Raw genomic sequence first — 19,817 nt, 5'->3', positions numbered from 1 at the left:
GTTTGCCCCTTATAGCTAATTCCTATATCATCCAAAAAAATAAAAAAATGAAAAAGAAAAGAAAAACATGAAGATGAACTGGTCATATAAACAAATTAACATCATCTGATGCAAGAAGCACAAATTAAGCTTCAAGGGTTAAATATATAAGCACAAATTAAGCTTCAATGGTTAAATATATATCATTCCCTACTGCATGAATACAAGAAATTTTGTAATAAGGTTGAGTAACCCATGCCTCAAAAGAAATAGGAACAACACAAAAACAACAAAAAATCGAAACCCTAACAGGGATTACCCAACCCCAAAGTTCAAACCCTACCCCAAAAATCTATTGATAGAGACATAGAGTTAGGGTTAGGATCATACCCCCTAAGCCTAACCCAGTTAAAATCAAAATAAAATTAAAATAAATGAGAGAGAGAGAGACACCTGGATGAAGGTAGAACTGTAGAAGGTCATCGGACACCGGCAATGGAGGAGACGGTCGGAGACGGCCGGAGAGAAAGGGGTTAGGGTTTCAACTTTTAAGCATATTTGTTCTGATGTTCTCTAACTTCTGTTTCTATTGACGAGAGAAAATGAGGAGTCTGTCTCACTCTCACACAATATTTAGTATGTATTGCCCATGTAGGTTTTAAGTTTTACGAGTACCCACGGGTCAACCCGCTACGGGTCCACAATTTCACGACCCGTACGGGCTAGGTAAAAATAGAAAATTGGTGATGATTTGTAACCCGGACCCGCAATACCCGGACGGGCCGGGTAGACCCGCGGGCCCGATTCACTTTCTGCCGGGTCTAATTGGAATTAGAAAAAAAATCCAAAAACAAATTTGAGGAAAAAGTTTTCCAATAAAAAATTTCAATTACAAAAACGAATTACAAAGGGAAGAAACATGATTAGTATAAACATGGGACATGCTAGGCATGGGAGTAGGTGTAAAATGGTGGGGACACCATACTATCCAATCTTTTCATTTCTTTGTCATCAAGATGGATCAGCCATGCCATAAAAATCTTATCCACTGGATGATCCCGACCATTCGTATTATAGGCTGTAAATGAATTGTGCAGAAATTATCATCTGGATGGTCGGCCTATAGCACACCCATTGTAGTGGCCTCGGAGAATTTGGATTACCAATTTTATTTTTGTTGTTACCATGTAGCTTATCCAAAAAAAGGCCAGGTGTCAATATCAAAATAAGGTAGTGCTGATATCAATAATCTGCTTTCTTTCCTCATTATATAATTTAAACTGACGTATAGAGGATCCTATATTGTGCTGTCTGTATTATACTAATACAAATTGGAGGGTTCAGATCATCAAATGGAGATGACTTTTAGGCCTTACCCACTTAAAACAATGAAATATATTCCTTTTGTTTTCATATAAAACCTAGCATTATATAATTCTAAAAGCATACCTCTTTAGCCTTTTCCTCTTCCTTCTCCGCATGCCGTTGGTGGCATCTACTAATTCCCCCAACCCATCTCAACACACTGAGATGAATAAACCCGAAGGGACCTGGAAAATAATCAAGCTGCACCAATTAGAAACGAAGAAAAATGAGAAATTTGGAATGAAATTTGTAGAAAAAAACAAACAAACAAAGCAACGATCAAAATTGCAAAGGAAGAAGAGTTCTATGAAAAATGGGAACTGCGAAGTAAAATGAAGAGCCCAAATAGGTATTTTATATTGATTAGAATTGGAACGCATGGCTTTTGGAATTCCATGCATTTTGAGAGAGTGAAGAGAGATTTTTGGAGGATTTATCTACTAAATTAAAAGGGCCTAATTAAAGGAAAAGTAGAGATGCTTAGATACAGAGAGATTTTTGGAGGATTTATTTGCAAAATTAAAGGGATATTATTCCCTATTTAATGGAAACGTGCAGGTTAAACCAATATACGAATCGGTAGGGTTGCCACGTGGCATAACTTTAGATAGAAAGTTAAAGAGTAATAGAAAGAGAGGTGTAAGGGCTTACAACAATACGGTAGGGGTACCGCCCTTGATATTTGATCCAACAGCCGCTCACTTTTTGAGCTTTGTGAGGGGCTGCTGTTGGATCAAATGTCAAGGGTGGTACTTCCACCGTACAAAGGCCTGATTGTTGTAAGCCCTTACACCATATAATTTCTCCATTTTTCATACCAAAACGTTATCGCTTAGAGAAAGAGAGAAGGGGGAGGAAAATTAAAAGGACACGGGATTTATTGAGATTTTATTACTTAATTTACGGAGAAAATGGGGAAACGAAAACGGCAGTAGAAATAACGGTGGAAACTTTTCCAAATTACTTGCCATGTAGAAATCGGAATGCAGAGAGGGTGCCACGTATATATATATATATATATATATATATATATATATATATATATATATATATATATATATATATATAGAGAGAGAGAGAGAGAGAGAGAGAGAGAGAGAGAGGAAACTTATGGTGAGCTAGCTTGCCCAATCTCATGGGTCCCACATTTTGGGGAGTGATCCAAACCATTCATTTGCAAGGCCTTATCATAGATAGGGGGTGTACCAAAAATCAGCTCCATAGGATCATCCTGTGTCTGTCCATTTTTGTCCTCCACAAATGGAGGGGTTAGGATGATCCTATGGAGCTGATTTTTGGTACACCCCCATCTATGTAAGGGACTTTCAAATGAATGCTTTGGATCATCCTAACAAAGTGGGCCCCCATGTGATTGGGCAAGCTAGCTCATCATAAGTTCAGTTTCCTCATATGTATATATATATATATATATAAAAGGAAAAGGATTGTACGCTCGACCGTACCTAAAGTTAGGTACGGTAGAGTGCCAAATCACATGGGTCCCCCGTTTTTGGTGGGCATCTAAACCATTCATTTGCAAGGCCCCATCATAGATAGGGTGCATACCAAAAATCAGCTCCATAGGATCATCCTAACCCATCCATTTGTGGAGGCCAAAATGGACAGACAGTGTTTGTCCACAAATCTGCCCATTTTGCCCTCCAGTTTTGGAGGGGTTAGGATGATTCAATGGTGCTGATTTTTGGTATGCACCATATCTATGATGGGGCCTTGCAAATGAATAGTTTAGATGCCCACCAAAAATGTGGGACCCATGTGATTTGGCACTCTACCGTACATAACTTTAGGTACGGTCGAGCGTACAATCCTTTTCCTCTCTATATATATATATATATATATATATAGGAAAATGATTGTGAGCTTGAAGTTCATATAGCTTATATGAGCTTGAGGGCCCAAACACGTGGGTCCCACATTTTTTGTGGTGATCCAAACCATTCATTTACAAGGCCCCATCTTAGATAGGGTGTGTACCAAAAATCAGCTCCATTGGATCATCCTAACAACTCCAAAAGCGAAGGGCAAAAATGGGCAGATTTGTGGCAAACGGTGTCTGTCCATTTTGCTCTCCACTTTTGGATGGGTTAGGATGATCCTATGGAGCTGATTTTTTGTACACACCCTATCTATGTAAGGGCCTTTCAAATGAATGTTTTGGATCATCCTAACAATGTGGGCTCACATGTGTTTGGGCCCTCAAGCTCATATAAGCTATATGAGCTTCAAGCTCACAATCATTTTCCTCATATATATATATATATATATATATATATATATATATATATATATATATATACAAAATTTAGAGTTACCGAAATCGAATCTTTAGAGTTACCAAAATTTTAGCCGCAATTAGGAGTCTCTATTAAATTCAATTCATATAAAAACGATAGGTGATATAGACAAAATGGGGAAACCAAAAGGATAAAACAGTGTTTGGAATAATAGCGCTCCAAATCTCTTTTGTAATTCCAATTTTAGTTATTATAATTATCAAACGTTTTTAAATTTCGGGCTGCAGTAGGGGTGCCACATGGCGACAAATCCCTATATATGTACATGAATACTACTTGGCCAAAATATTTTGATTATGGCCGCTGCTGAAATGAAATCCATTTGGATTCGAAAAAATACCAAATTTGCCCCAAATATCGATATTTCGCATCAAACTTTCAATCAAATTATGCAAAACATGCAACTTTTCAAATAAAGGTAAAGTTCTATTGAAAACATTTCGTTGCTGTAATAAAAATCAACTATACTAGCATAAAAGATTAGAGCAACATGGAATCTTTAAGATATTTCTAAGAAATGGACAAAAAAAAAAACAGTAGCAGACAATCTTACCTTGATTTTTAGGTCATGATTTCGTACCAAAATATTTTCATGATTTTACAAGATTTACGCCGAAATTCTATACCGAAACCTAAATGTTTCAATTTCACTAATGATGGGAACCGAAACCGAAATTTAAAACCGAAACCAAAATTTAAAACCACACGATTATGTTCTGTTAACCTGGGAAACTCATTTTGACTGGTTAGAGCTTATTGGAAATTGTAGCAGCCTTTAAAAGGATATTAAGGATGTAAAAGGTGATTATGTCCTATTATCAAAACGTGTAGAGAGAGACAGAGAGGGTTAAGGGGCTAAAGATTCTTGGGTCTTTAACTTAAATAGGATGTGCTTAATCATTGGGCCAACATGATCCAAACCATTCATTTCTTGGGTCCTTACGTAAGTAAGTAGGATGTGCTCCAGATATCATTTCTATAGGATGATCCTACACCAACAATCTAAAGATCTTTCTGTAATGTGACATCTCTCACTAGATCGGAGGGTTAGTATCATTCTATGGTCCACATATGTAAGTTGGGGTCGAATAGATGAAAGGTTTGGATCATTCAACCATGTGGGCCCACTGTACTTTTAAATGAAAGGGTTTTTTTTTGTAACCTAAATGATACATGGGACAGCCCCTTTAGTGTAAAAGAGGAGTGATAAATACACTAAGGGGGCCCGTTACAATTAAAAAGGGGCGAATATATCACTGCTCTACTTGGAATATGTACTATTTGAATAGGGCCCACTTACTATTGGATCCATAGGGCCCACACAGTATATTGACCCATTTGAGATTGGATGAACATTGAAATTTCCCATTGGAATATTGGAAGAACGTGCGAGGGTTGAAGACCAGCAATGTTGGTAGTCCACGGATTACTTTTTACTTGGATCAGCCCCCCTCTAGTGTAAAAGAGTAGTCATAATTCATAAAGACACTAAAGGGGGCTGTCCCAAGTAAACAAATAGGTTCCCTTCCCTTTTTGTCTATCTATATTAATTTTGGGCTACGAGGGCAGAAGTGTCCTTTTCTGATTAGGGTTTCTCTGCCCGTGGGATCCCACTAAAAGCCCGAAGCCCTAAAAAAGACGTTAAAAATAAGGGATTCCGTACTGATACTGGCACTACCATCGGTTGATAACTGCACCAAATCACCTTGTCTTTTACTATTTAGCCAGCTTTCGAAGCTTAGCAGAATTCCCAAAAAACTCTCAAAGCCATTTAAAAAAGAAAAGACACGGTGAGTTAGTGCAAATATTAAAACGTAGTAGTGCCAATATTAGCGACCTAAATAAAAATAACTGGTTTTGGACGATTTTGGCCGTGGTGCTATTTGAATCACCACTTTTCAATGAACAAAACCCTCTCTTTGTAAGGCCCAAAACCCTCTGGCGGCTGTTCTCCTCTGACCCAGAAAAACCCTAAACTGTTCTAGGGTTTCACTCTGTTATATCTCTTCCCCTTGATTAGGGTTAGGGTTAGGGTTTTATCTCACCATCTATAGAAGATCTGGACATGGCGACCGTCGCTCCTTCTGCTGACCGTATCCTTTCTTAGTATTAGCATCTGGGTAGGCTTTATTTTTCAATTTCACGATCTATTTTTTTCTAATCTGTTTATTGATTTAGTAGGGTTAGGGTTAGGGTTAGGGTTTCTCTTTTTTTCGTTTCTTTCTGTTCTGGGTCTGTCATTTTTATGGGTTTTATTAGGGTTTATCAATAGATCCGGGGACAAGTGAAAAGTTTTTCTTTTATTGTTTTTCAGGGTGGTTTTCGGTCTGATTTCTAGGGTTTTGAACTCTTATAAGTGTATGTCAGAGCAATTTTTCGCAGATGGGTTTTTAAGAGTTTTTGAATTCTTCTGAGTTTACGTCAGAGCAATTTTTTTGCAGATGAGTTTTTAGGGTTTTGAATTCTTATGAGTTTGTGTCAGATCAATTTTTTGCAGATGGGTTTTTAGTGTTTTTTTAGTTGGCGGAACTTATAAGGATTTCTGTTCCTTTTTTTGTGATGGATTTACTCTTTTGATGCTGTTTTGTTCAATTTTCTTTTTCTTTGCCATAGTTTCTAGTTGAAGATTTTTTTATTTGATGTTTCTCTTTTGGGAATTAATTTTCCTTTCTTCTGTTTGTGATTGATTGAAGATTATTATGGCGAATTTTTTCTTTTCCAGTGTTTGGTTTTATGTTGACTGATTTGTTTTATGGGTTTATGGGTTTTTTTATTCATTCATGATCTGTTCTACAATATCTACAATAAGTTTTTATTTTCTTTTCAATTTGTCAGTTTGGTGTTTCAAGATGATGCCTTTGCTTCTATTATATTGAGTTTTCTTAGAATATTTAGGGGCCATTTGGAAACAAAATCCTTGAACTTACAAGCTAAAACCTATATTTTGCAAGATTGAATGGAAACACACCTTATCTGTGCATTTTAAATTCAGATATTAGCTTATAAAATCCAGGTTTTTGCTTGTAAAATCCATGATTTATAACCCTGGATTATAAAAGGTTTTCTTAGAATATTAAGGGCCCATTTGGATGCATGGATTTTATAATCCAAGATTGTAAAATCCTGGAATTTACAAGCTAAAACCTATATTTTACAAGATTAAATGGCAACCCACCTTATTTACACATTTAAAATCCAGGTTTTAACTTATAAAATCTTGGTTTTAGCTTGTAAAATCCATGATTTTATAACCCTGGATTATAAAATCCATGTATCCAAACGGAGGCTTAGTTGTAGAGTAATTCCAATAGATTTTTTATAATTTTTTGGAAAGATGGTTTGTTTCTTTCATTCAGACTGTCACAGAAGCTGCAGATTTACTTCAAAAGTTATCATTGGATTCTAAAACCAAGACTCTTGAGGTTCCAGAGGCTACCAAAAAAGTAATTGAATCTATGTTCATCTATTTTAGATATTGTGATCTTATGTCTTTTATTCATAATATCTAGTAAATAAGATCTAGTATGCTTTTTATTAATCAGTCTTTTGCTATTCAGTATGGGTCTGTGGATGCCGGTGAAGTGACAAATGTGCAGATCCCATCATATGAGCGGTCTACGACCCCTTTGCTGCAAGATTTCATGGATCCTAGTATGTGTTATCTTCCTAATGGATATCCGTACTATTATGGAGGTAGGCTGATTTTCCTGACTGATCATTACTGTTGGTTCAATTCATTAAATATTTTGTAAAAACTCGGTTGTAAGTTGTAATTGATTGGCTGCAAGGTTTTAAATGTCGGTTTCAGCCACCACCGAAACAATTTCTGTTGGAATCATAAAAAAATTTGGGTTTTAAATGTATAAAATTTCGGTGGAAATTTCAGTAATTCCTGTGGAAATCGTTAACATTTGGGTAGAAATTTTGTAAATAAAGGTGAAAAACGAAATTTCGGATTTGGCTAAATTTCCCAATCATGTAAAAATCCGATTCAATGTAATTTCGGTTTCGGTCCATACCTAAACCGAAATATTTCGGCCGAAATTTTAAACTGTGATTGGCTGAATGTGATTAGTATTATCACATCATTACATGTCTGTTTTTCTAATTCTTTTGAATATAAGGAAATTAACTTGTCGATCCTAGTATGTGTTATCTTCCTAATGGATATGCATTCACTGTCTACAATTATATATACAGGGTGATCTTTCTGTCTGATCATTGCTTTTGATTGCTCAATTCAATTTATTAAATTCTTTTTAAATACTTGGTTGTATATTTGTAATTAATTGGCTGATCGTGATTATTATTATTATTATTACACCATTGTATCCATCCAATTTTTTATTCTTTTGAATATAACATAAATATCTATGTTCGTTAAGACCCCTGCGCCCCTAGCCCCTACAAGTAAAGTAAAATAAAATAAAATAAATTGCGTGACTTGATCAATGAAGTTGATATTCAACAGTGTGATTCGTGATTCATTCAAATTACTACTTAATATTTTTTTCTAGTTCTCTAAAACTACAGCTCTTTTGGATTTTAATTTTTCAGGTTATGATGGTCCCATGAATGACTGGGGTGACTACCCTAGATATGTCGATACCGATGGAATGGAGATGCCTCCTGTAAGTTTTCATGTTCAAACATCTGTAGGATTTTTTTGATATTTTTATTCTTTGAATCAAATCATTTGATTTATTTAAATTGGTGATTGTGATTTAGGTTTATTCGAGGTTGTAAAACTTGAGGCATGATTGTGAACACCCATACTTATGTTCATTCATTGTAATAAACTCGTTTAAATTCTTTAGAACCTGTTGGCAGGTGTTCGTGAGGTTACGGATGAGTCTTTCCCTGGCAGTCCCTGATGTTGTTTTCAGTCATTTTCTTAGCATTGGTTTTAATATTTTTTTATTCTTGCAGGGAGTTTATGGGGATAATGGGTCTCTTATGTATCACCCGGGATATGGGTATGCACATTATGGTGCCTACCCTACTGCTGGTTCCCCTGTTCCAACCATGGGACATGACGGTCAACTCTATGGCCCCCAACATTACCAATATCCAGCCCCTTACTACCAGCCACCAACTCCACCCAGTCCTGCGTGCGCACCTAATCAAGCCCCAATTTCCCAAGGGGAGGTTCCCCCCTCCATTGCTGTTGATAAGGTGCCAATGTCTAATGGAAATGCTAATGGAAATGCTAATGGGAATATGAATGGCAACAATTTGAAGCCAAGTTACCCGAATTCATCACCGATTTCTAATGGTTCATATGGAAGAGGTGTCCTGCCAGGTGGCATTCATGGTTCTGGTTACCAGGATCCGAGATTTGGATTTGACGGAATGCATTCGCCAGTTCCATGGGTAGATGGCTCCATTTACTCTGATGGGCAGCACAGACAGGCTACAAGTAGCTCAGTTTCTTCGACAGTTTCACATAGCGGTAACATTACCTCGGGAGGAAATCAGAACCTCCGTGTCCTTCCCCATCTCATGGTATATAAGCTGCACCATCTAATGTAATATTTATCATGTTCTTTATTCTTCTTTCCACCTATGTCTCAAATATATCCGATAAATTAAAAATATAGAGATTTTCTTGCTGCATTTTGATAAAATGAAAAAAAATCCTGAAATAATACGAAGAATTTTAAAAATATAGTGATATTTTCATTTACCGTGATAATTCTTAGTTTATATGTTTTAAAATAATTTTATTTTTATCATTTTTCCAGATATAAACCCCAAAAAATGAAAAAAAATTAATATATCCCGAGATTTTCCCTTGCCGAGAAATTCCCGACAACGATATATGTGACTAATCTTTCCAGAACATGGACTGCTGGTATCGAGTTCTTGGTTCTTATATGTATTGTAGTTTGTGGATGTTCTCACAAATCAGCTTTGGATGGAAGTTTTATAGTAATTCATTATATCCTTTTATAAACTGTTCTTTTTTACAATTTTATTCTACTCTTTTGCTAGCTGTCGCCCTTTGTGATTTTATTACTTCATCTCATTTAAGCATAATTTTGTAATTTCAACTTCAGGGTCTGAACCACTCTAGACCGACAACTGGCATGGGTGCAGCTTCCGGATTCATGAATAGGATGTATCCAAACAACAGATTTTATGGTCAATCTGGGAATACACTTAGAACTGGTCATGGTTTTGGATCCAATGGCTATGATTCCAGAACAAATGGGCGTGGGTGGCTCGCCCTTGATACCAACAAATACAGGCCCAGGGGCAGAGGCAATGGATTCTTTGGTTACGGCAATGAAAATGTGGATGGGTTGAATGAGCTAAACAGAGGGCCCAGAGCCGGCCGTTTCAAAAATCAAAAGGGGTTGACACCCAACATCACATTAGCAGTCAAAGGACAGAACCTTACGTCAAATGGGGCTAACGAGGACTCCAGTATAGTTCCAGACAAAGATCAATATAATCTGGTGGAATTTCCGGTTAAGTATTCAGATGCAAAGTTCTTCATAATCAAGTCATATAGTGAGGATGATGTTCACAAGAGTATTAAGTATAGCATGTGGGCCAGCACCCCGAATGGAAACAAAAAGCTCGATGCCGCATACCAGGAAGCACAAGAGAAGTCTTCTGGCTGCCCCGCGTTTTTGTTTTTCTCTGTGAGTACTGACATTTTTCTTTGAGCTGCTTGAGATCTTTTTGTCTTGTGCTTGTCATGGTTTTAGGCAGAGATGGTGGGTCGTGTTGATCCACTGAAAATATAAAAATTTCTACCGAAATTACTTAAATTTCGGCAGAAATTTCCACTGAAATCTTGTAAAAAACGAAATTGTTTTTCCGGATTTTACATGATTTCTGCCAAAACCAAAAAATTTCGGTTTCGGTTGTGGCCGAAACTGACATTTAAATCCTTGATGCTTGTATTTAGCCAACTTTGCTGGTTTTTAGGTCAACACCAGTGGGCAATTTGTTGGTCTAGCAGAGATGGTGGGTCGTGTTGATTTTAACAAGAATTTGGAGTACTGGCAGCAGGACAAATGGAATGGTTGTTTTCCTCTGAAATGGCATGTTGTTAAGGATGTGCCCAACAATTTATTGAAGCACATCACTCTCGAGAACAACGACAACAAGCCTGTAACAAATAGTAGAGATACTCAGGAGGTGTGCATCCTTCAAATAAGATAGCCATGATTGTTAATCATAACAATTTATTTTTTACACTCATAACAATTTATTTTTTACACTAATAACAATTCTTTACTCATATCAATTAATTTTTTACAGGTAAAGTTTGATCAGGGGCTGGAAATGCTCAAAATATTCAAGGAGCATACCAGTAAGACATCCATCTTGGATGATTTTAGCTTTTATGAGGGACGCCAGAAGACGATGCAAGAAAAAAAGGCTAAACAACAGCAGTTTCAGAAACAGGCAAGGAAAAGTTTACGCACTGTGGGCATGTTTGGGTGCCATGCTTTAGTTTTTCGGGAATATTAGCTTACCCAATGGTGAGGGAGGGTCAGAGAGGGGGAGACACACGGGAGGGAAGATAATTAAAAAAAAACTAGGAAACAAAAAACTACACCCAAAATATGATTGATATTGTCCTTTATTTTTTAGCCACTTCTCACCCTCTACTCATTCATACCCTCTCTATTCGTTCCTTCTCCGACCTGCACTACCCCTCTCTGACCACTTGATAAACTAATTTATCATGAAAAACAATTCATGGTTGCCAAACAATGGCCATTGGGAATTCTGCTTTCATGTTAATTGAGTTTGATATTATCATCTCTCTTTTTTTTCCTTATTTTATTTGGAGATAAGTTCATGCACCTTTTCATTTTAGACTTAAAAAACTTAGTGGCAGTCTTGAGCATAGTAATCGATTTCCTTTTTCCTAGCTTCATTTTGACCAACTCTAGAAGTTTTATTTCTGGGATTGCATTTTATAGGGCTGACTATAAGCATTCTAAGGTGAAATTGTCCATGAATGCAATGAGGAAATGATTGAATTTTGAATTTTCCAACTTGGCCCTGCTAATTTTATCATTCCATGGAACTTGCAGGTATGGGATGGAAAGCCAACCATTGCCGCCATTGATGAGAAAGACAAAGATGGATCAAACCCAAAAAAAATATTGCAGAAACCTTTGGAAGTACCCTCAGTTTTGCACAAGGAAGGTGGACAGGCTCTCGTAGAGCCTAAGCCTTTGGAGGAGGATGGTGTGGTTTTAGAAGCTGGGGATGTCCCAAAGTGTGTGAAACCAGTAACAGAGAACAGGGTTGTTACCAATGGAGTTGCAAATGGTTTCTAAATTCTCCAACCCCATTTCTTTAGCGGCGGTCCTTGGTTTCTTAAAATAGCAGTTTAAACAGAAGTTTTGCTGGTTTCTGGGGCCGACGACTGCATATTGCTCTATCTTACTTGACAAGCAATAAAAAAGAGAGCCCATGTGGTAAGCCAGTCAAAGTGTCCCAATATTGAGATATTGTTTTAAGAATCTGTTCTCATTAGGAACTTGTATTTTTTTTTACTTTTTAAAGTGGGTTAGCTAGCTTCTAGGAGGTTTCCTTTTTCTTTCCTAGGGTTTTGGGTTAAGGTTTTCTTTTCTTTGCTTTTTATCCCTTTACATTTTGCCATGCCTTTCCTCTCTTGTAAATCTTCTTTGATGTTGAGCTTTTGAGCTTTTGTATGTTGTAAGGATAACAACCCAGATGAGAGAGTTTTGCAATAGAGGAGTTAAAGAGCAATAGTTTTCCTATGATAAAGTACTTCATTCTCCATTAGCAACTTTCTCTGCCCAAATTCATTTAAGCACATTTAAAATAAGCTGAACTTACAATTTTGATGTTGTGACTTCCATTCAAATGGTTTGGATTACTGTGGCATGTTCATTTGCTCACATGGCCCAGATCTAGCCAAATTGTGTTCAAATCCCAAGTTGCAACCTTAATTTTCAGTCAACGTACTCTACAAAAAAAGGTATGGTGAACTGGACAGAACTGCTTTACTTAAATATTAACTTGATGAAGGTTGGTGAGTGGTAACAGTGCAATATACTGGCCAATGCAATGTGTTTCTCTCATTGTTTTAAATTTCTAGAGACTCGAAATTTTGGTTTTCGGTCAAATTTTGGTTTGGGTTTCGGTTGAGACCGAAACCGAAATCGGTAATACCCGAAACTGTTAATACCTAAAAGGTCATTTATTTCGGCCGAAATTTCAAAATTTTGTTTATCCTGAAATTTCAGGGAGTTCACTGAAAATTTTCAAATTTTGATAATTATTTAAGGGATTTGCTAGCGTCCATGGCGGATGGTTTGTTGCATCTGACAGCAGCCGCCTCGTGAATGAAGACAAAATCTGCTGAAAAGTGAGCCTCTGTGGCTGCTGTCAGTATGTAAACTTCTGAGAATTCCCCAAATGGGGTGAGAGTCCAAAACTGATTATTAGAGTTTAAATTTATGTTTAGGCCCTCTTCGTTTTGGATTTTGAGAACCAATAATCAGTTTTGGAGCAACAATTGTTTCTCAAAATCCAAAACCAAAATCCAGCTGCTACACACCCATGCCCTCTCCTAGTTGTTGACTGTCTTATCAAGGCCTGGTCTACATTTTTCATTTATCAATGAAATTTACGTGGGTGATAAATGCAACCCTTCTTTTGACCATGACCACCCTTCTTTAGTGTTTGACCTCTTTTCATGGGCTGTGGTAAATAAATGGGCATCATACCTTAATTAAAAGGACATTGGACATACCCAGTACACCACCAGTGGAGTCAACATTTCCTTTGTTTAATTTGCTCAATCTTAACAATAGACTTTTGGAAAAATCTCTCTGTATAAATCTTGAAGAAAACTATCAGGTACGGGGTCCATCTCAAATCCTGCCTGTTTCCCTAGGTCCCACCGTATCAGATAATTCTAGACCATTGATCGAGCTTGATGAAAAAGTGATACCAAAGGCATGTTTAACCTGCTTATTTTTGTAGGGATTGAGATCTTTCATCGCCACTGGACTTTAATCTACTAGATCATCATGTGATGGTCCTGACCATGTTTTGATTATGGGGCAAACTCACCTTGTTTTATACGTTTTCATTGATGGTTGAGAGCTTTTGGGGAATTGTATTAGTGTTTGACAACCAGTTAAACAAGATGGAGTTTGCCCCATTATCAAAACATGGCCGTGCCGATAACCATAGCGTATGTGTGTGTGTGAGTAATTGAGATTGTTAATCTTGAGTACAATTAGGGTCAGTTTGGTGGCAATGTAGTCTCCTCGTAGTTACCCCATAGAGTAAGAGTAAAGTGGTTTTTGGTCGTCAACAGAAGTAGTTTCTTAGTGCAGGGTGTCATTACCAAAATTAAAAGGTGTAAGGGTGTCATTATCAATATATAGAGGAGAGAAAAAGGGAGAAAAAACATAAATCTCAGGACTCTACTAACAAAAAACTACGTTGGTTAGATCAAAACTTGGATTAACTTACGTTGATGGCGACCTGAAACAAAGGGAACAACTCCATCGATGTTAATCGTGGAGTAGTCCTTAAGAGGGCTCACTTTTTAGAGTTCCAATGTGAAAATCAACGAGTGCCACAACGTTTAAAGGCACCAATCACAAGGCTCACCGTAGAACATAGATTGCTAGTATGCCATGTTGGCAGACAAGGATGAGAGACAAACTAAGTAGTCTCCTAGTATTTTGAAACTCTACATGCAACCAAACACTACATTTTGATGATGCGGCACCCCCAAAACCAGTCAAATCACCTAGTAAACTTAGGACATGGTGCAGCCAAATAGATCACTTGCCTGTTTGGTCGCATGTAATGGTGAATCAGAATTGCAGTAATCAACAAGCATAATAACGGTGAAGTAGTCTCCTTTAAAAATAGTAGTAAATAGTGTTTGGTTGTCACTTAAAGTAGTTTTCTCGTGTAGAGTGTCATTACGAAAACAACAGTAGAGGAATACTAAATCCTAATACTCTCCACTATGGGAAAAAAACTTTATTTCCTAAAGTTGTTTAGTGGGGAACAAAAGTCACGGCTGAGGAGGGAGACAAGGGAAATAGTCTCTTAGTAGTTTGAATCAATATACACAACCAAATATTGAGTAGAAGGAAATAGAATAGACTATTTATCACTAAGGCTATATTCGGTTGCAGGCAGTTAACTCATACAGTATTGTGTAAGTAGTCAACAGGGAGGAGACAAGGCTCGTAGATCATTGGAAGTTAACTCGTAGAATAGTGGTAAGTACTAAGCAGTAGAGTAGCAGTAGGGGATGTCATTACCAATATAGAGAGAGGAGAGAGAGAGAGAGAGCGAGAAGGCATCATTCTCGAGAAATCTAAGCAATTTTTTGCTTTGATTATGTTGGGAAAAGACAAGCATGACACGTCAACTGGCAAGTAGGAGACATTCTGTTACGAACCTAAATCGGTTGGCAACGGATTGATCTTCTTAGAGGGAAGATTAGCCTCTTGATCCACTTCGAGGGAAGGATCCATCCTCCTTTGTGCACAAGACACTTACTGGAACAATTTTCTTCACAAGGAGTTTTGCTAAAGTGGCAACCAAAAGCCAAGCAAAACCCCAAGCCATCCCTGGTTTTGTGCAACCAAACATAGCCCTTAGATTAAGGTTTCATGAAATCGCAATCAAGGGTAGGATTGTCGAATTGATGCTGAATCAAAGGGAAATGAACAGACATGTTCTTGTGGGTCAGATCAACGGAGCAGATCATGTCCACATCACCCAAGTAGGGCCCAAAAAATTAGCTGTTAGTAAAGGGTGAAATTTGAGTATAAAATTCGAGGCAAGAGAAAAAGACGAGAAGAACATTTGGGTTAACGAGAGGGGAGAGTGGGGATGGGACCCACCTCATTAATAACCCATCGTACTCAGAACGGATTCGTTGCGACCCTCGCCCCGAGTTCTCTTATTATAGCTTTTTCCTCTCTTTTTTTTTTATAGTCTCTTTGGCCCGTACCAGACAAACCCCACACACGTCCCTTCCCTCACACTCACACGCTTACACCAATCTAGCTACCTCTCGTACAAAGTCCCTCTGTAAAAAAACCCCTCGTATTTCGTCAAAATTACATGACACCCCTCCCCTCTTAATGAGATACATGGTGTGTAGCCGTATATTCTAGTATTTTTCAGAATGTACAGTACGGACCGATCCATAGAATGATCCAAACCGTCCATTTGTTGGGTCACAAGGATCATATCTTATATAAGATGATCCTAAACCTCCAAATCGATGTAGGTTTTCACAATGTGCACTCCATCTTTTGTTCCGTAGGTTTTCACCTTTCATTTGTTGGTCCTTGACAGGCCATGCTCGAAAAATCAACTTATATCATGGCTTTTATACTTTTAGAAGCCTTCCATTTTACCACAAATGTATTGGACCGACAAATGAACGGTTTAGATCAACTTTGACCCAGATCCTCTGATGAATCCAAAGGTTCGAAGTTAGTCAAGATCGTGATCCTGATATAGGCATAAAACCCGATGGAGCATCCCAGATACGAATGGAGCAGACTAATGTATGAAAATAGGGATAAAATTCATATTTTTATTTACTCCTGACTATTTATGACGGGTATTTTTGCAACATTCAAAAATCCGACTCAAACGACAAACAACAGTTTATTTGTACGCCTCTATCATGAACTTAGAGGGCGAGCCTTGGCGCAATGGTAAGGTTGCTCCATTATGATTTGGTGGTCACGGATTCGAATCACGCAAACAGCCTCTCTACAATGCAGGAGTAAGTCTGAGTACATCTAGCCCTCCCTAGACTCCACAATTGTCGCAATGGTTGAAGCCTCATGCACTGGGCTACCCTTAACTTCTAGCATGAACTTCACTTAAAACTAAGAAGCTCGTGATAGGCCATGTTATGTTCAGGGCATGATGAGACTAGTTGTTTCCTTCAGGGGTAATAGCGCAAACACACGCTTGCATAATGTAAGTAGGACTATAGTTAGGGCAGAAACTATTTACAAAGTGGTCCAACAAATGGACGATTTGGATCATCCTGTTGAGTGGCAGTACAGTACTTTTAAAAAAAATACTGGATCATACGGTCACACACCATATAAAAACTCTGAATAAATGATACGGGCTGACACCGTATAAAATCTCCTTTTTACAAATAAATGATACTTTTGTAATTTTTACCAGATACGGAGGTCGTTTTATTTGTGTCTTTTCCCAAATCACGGGCTCCTATTAGTCTTTCCCGTACCCCTCTCTCTCTCTCTCTCTCTCTCTCTCTCGCTCTCTCTACTTTGACTAGACTCTCACACCATTTCAATAATACAGAATCTCCACTGCTCTTTTTGCCTCTCTTCTAATCTTACACCTCTCTCTCTCTCTCTCTCTCTCTCTCTCTCTCTCTCTGCTTGGCCATGGCCATTCTACACCATCACAGACTCCTCTCCACAGCTTTAGCCTTCCTTTTCTTTGCCACAGCCTCCTTACTAAGTAAGAACAAAGCCCCCCATTGGAAAGGCCCTTCTTAGAAAGATTACTTCTTACTCTTTTTAACACTAACATTTTACTTTGTTTTTCCTTTTAGGTACTGAATTACTGAGACCTGAAGAGGTGAGACCGGAATCGAAGAAAGGCGGTTTTGGGTCAGAGTTTTTGGGTCAAGTCCTTTCACGCCGGAGACTCATCGGGCCCGGCTCGTCTCCGCCGAGTTGCCGAGCAAAGTGCGGGAAGTGTTCGCCGTGTAAGCCGGTGCACGTGCCCATTCAGCCTGGGAGAAGTATGCCTCTGGAGTATTATCCAGAGGCATGGCGATGTAAGTGCGGCAATAAGCTTTTTATGCCATAAAAGTGTAGGTCTCCGATATGTTGGGATGATGTGGGAGAAAGAAAAGTTTTGGGTACTGAGTTAGGTGCTCTTTGATTATGTGGAACGGAAAGAGGAATGAGAAAGTGGGGGAAAAACACCTACTGAGATCTTATTCTTTTACAATCTCACTCACTATATCTTTCTTTTTCTCTCTATGTTTATGTATTTATTTGTGTATTGATTTCTTTACTATATAGATATTGAAACATGGCCACATGGGGAATGTAATTTTAGAAGAGCAGGTTTTTAAGGGGAAAAGAGGGGTCTTCTTTTTCTTTTTAGATTTTTTCTTCCTTATGGGTCTATTAATTAGTTTTTTCTTTTATGGGTTTTGTAATTACAGAAAGTGGAAGTAAAGAATATAAGCGCTTTGATAAGGGGAAACCACCCACTAAGATCCCATCCTTTTACAATCTCTCTCTGTGTTTATATATTTCTGTGCGTATTGATTTCTTTCTATAGATATGGGAACATGGGGAATGTAATTTTAGGATAGAAGGTTATTAATGAGAAAAGAGGGGTCTTCTTTTTCTTTAGAATTTTTCTTCCTTATGTGTTTTCTTAGTTTTTTCTCTCTTTTTTTTTTAGATTTTTTTGTTGGGTTTGTGATTACATAAAGTAGAAGTGAAGAGGATATGATTTTTTTTTTTTATGTGGAGAAAATGGATATGAAGAGTATATGATTTTTTATGTTGGGAAAATGGATCTGATTTTATTTTTTTTTCATTTTTTCCTTTTATCTGATTTTGGTTTGCTGCTTCTATCAATAATGGTGGAAAGTGAAGCCAGTGTGAGTGTAGCTTATTTTGGTAACATAAGAAGGCAGCCTTTCTGGTCTTTTTTTGTCACTTTTCTTATTGGGTTTTGATTTTTTGGTGTGTGTTTGAGAAACTGAGTTCTTTCTTCTTTTTATCAGTTTGGATTGTTTGAAAAGGAAAATGAGACTGAGATGATCAAAGGAGATACAACTTTCTCTTCTTTTACACTGCTTTCTTTCTCTTTCATTTTTGCCCTTCTCTCTGAATCTAGGCCATTTAAGGTGCAGAAAAACTAAATTTAATGGTTTCAGCTTACCTCTTTCCTCCAAGCTACCTATTGGTCTTCTCTTGCCTTGTAGGGTGCCATGGATTCCCTTTGTTTTATGTGAAAACAGACTATCATTAACTGTCAAGCATAGCCTGGTAAGAGGGACCTAAAGAGCCCTTATACAGCCCACCCATCTAAGGAGGTTTCCATCACACCTTCACGCCTAAAAGAGGCTTTTGAGCATCAACTTGGCAACATGCTAAGTTTGAAACCAACCATAAACGATGGCAAACTTGTCTCCGAGGAAAGAATCATCTGATCTTACGGCCTGGCAAGGCCCTAATACTTAAGGAAGTTTCCAACATTCTTCCACTTGGTAGGGCCTTAACTCTTAATCCAGTATGATTAGGTTAATTATACCTCCAAAATGTTAGAGTGTATGCCCTAAATTCCAGTATTTGATGTATTGAGTCATATTTATTAATAATATCATCATTTCATGACATCCATGGGTACTTATATTGGAGTGTGTGACGTGCTCATTAACACACGTTTGTCCTTAGGTAGCATCGTAGGAAGTGTCATGCCCATGGATTCACAGATCCAATGGGGCGGGGAGATATGACATTCCATCTCTTTCTAGACTTAAAAAGGTTCCTGGTTGGAGTTGAGGCTGGACACCTTCTCCTATACACAACCAGCATCAGATCTTGCCTCAATACACGAATTTGGTGACTTATCTCGGTCACTGGGGTAGGGGACCCTAAGCAAGGCAGAATGGGTGCCGTGAATAGTTCATGCACTGAATAGGATCTTCTATAGAATAGCTTATGGACGAGAACATTGGATAAGGCTATTCTACTCAAACAGGATCCTTATATGTCCTAGCTTGGATCTGAGGGGTCATGTTGATCTGTGGGCCCGCTCTATGACTTTAGTCTATCTCAGAGTGGTTCTTAATTAGGGATTGCTTACGGACAGTGCTAGGTCATAGGGTGACCCCCGAGGTCAATAAGGATGCCCAACAAGGAATCATCTACCTCTTTGATTAGAGGAAAGTCATTTACAATTTTGGTCTTAGCTTTGGCCTCTGAAAATACCTGGCTAGGTGATTTGATAAATAGTTTGTCAAAATGTTTTCAAATTATAGAAGATATATTTTCAAAAGGATTTGCAAATGCATTTGCGGGCCCGAGCTACTAGACTGGAAGGTATACCAATGGGTGAGCCGAGGGGGTACTGAGTGTCCACCCCCTG

At 37.9% G+C, this 19,817-nt stretch overlaps 2 protein-coding genes across 2 annotated transcripts; both read left to right on the top strand.

Annotated features, from left to right (window-relative positions):
• The first annotated feature begins 5,554 nt into the window (after window positions 1–5,554).
• On the top strand, window positions 5,555–12,422 carry LOC143885220 (YTH domain-containing protein ECT4-like). Its single transcript, XM_077389288.1, has 9 exons — window positions 5,555–5,752; window positions 7,026–7,102; window positions 7,217–7,352; window positions 8,217–8,290; window positions 8,589–9,164; window positions 9,719–10,309; window positions 10,599–10,811; window positions 10,935–11,081; window positions 11,720–12,422. Exons 1-9 carry the CDS (start codon window positions 5,725–5,727, stop codon window positions 11,966–11,968), a joined length of 2,091 nt encoding a protein of 696 aa, XP_077245403.1. The 5' UTR covers window positions 5,555–5,724; the 3' UTR covers window positions 11,969–12,422.
• A 4,532-nt stretch (window positions 12,423–16,954) lies between these two features.
• Window positions 16,955–17,662, top strand: LOC143883570 (EPIDERMAL PATTERNING FACTOR-like protein 5). Its single transcript, XM_077386911.1, has 2 exons — window positions 16,955–17,159; window positions 17,254–17,662. The coding sequence occupies exons 1-2, from the start codon at window positions 17,084–17,086 to the stop codon at window positions 17,511–17,513; spliced, it is 336 nt and encodes a 111-aa protein (XP_077243026.1). The 5' UTR covers window positions 16,955–17,083; the 3' UTR covers window positions 17,514–17,662.
• The last annotated feature ends 2,155 nt before the right edge of the window (window positions 17,663–19,817 follow it).

The sequence above is a fragment of the Tasmannia lanceolata genome, unplaced genomic scaffold, assembly GCF_043159265.1.
Source record: "Tasmannia lanceolata isolate RefF3 unplaced genomic scaffold, GAP_Taslan_0.1 ptg000008l, whole genome shotgun sequence".
In the NCBI taxonomy this organism is placed as follows: Eukaryota; Viridiplantae; Streptophyta; class Magnoliopsida; order Canellales; family Winteraceae; genus Tasmannia; species Tasmannia lanceolata.
Note: the sequence above shows the minus strand (reverse complement) of the source record. Positions and strands in the feature narration are given on the sequence as shown.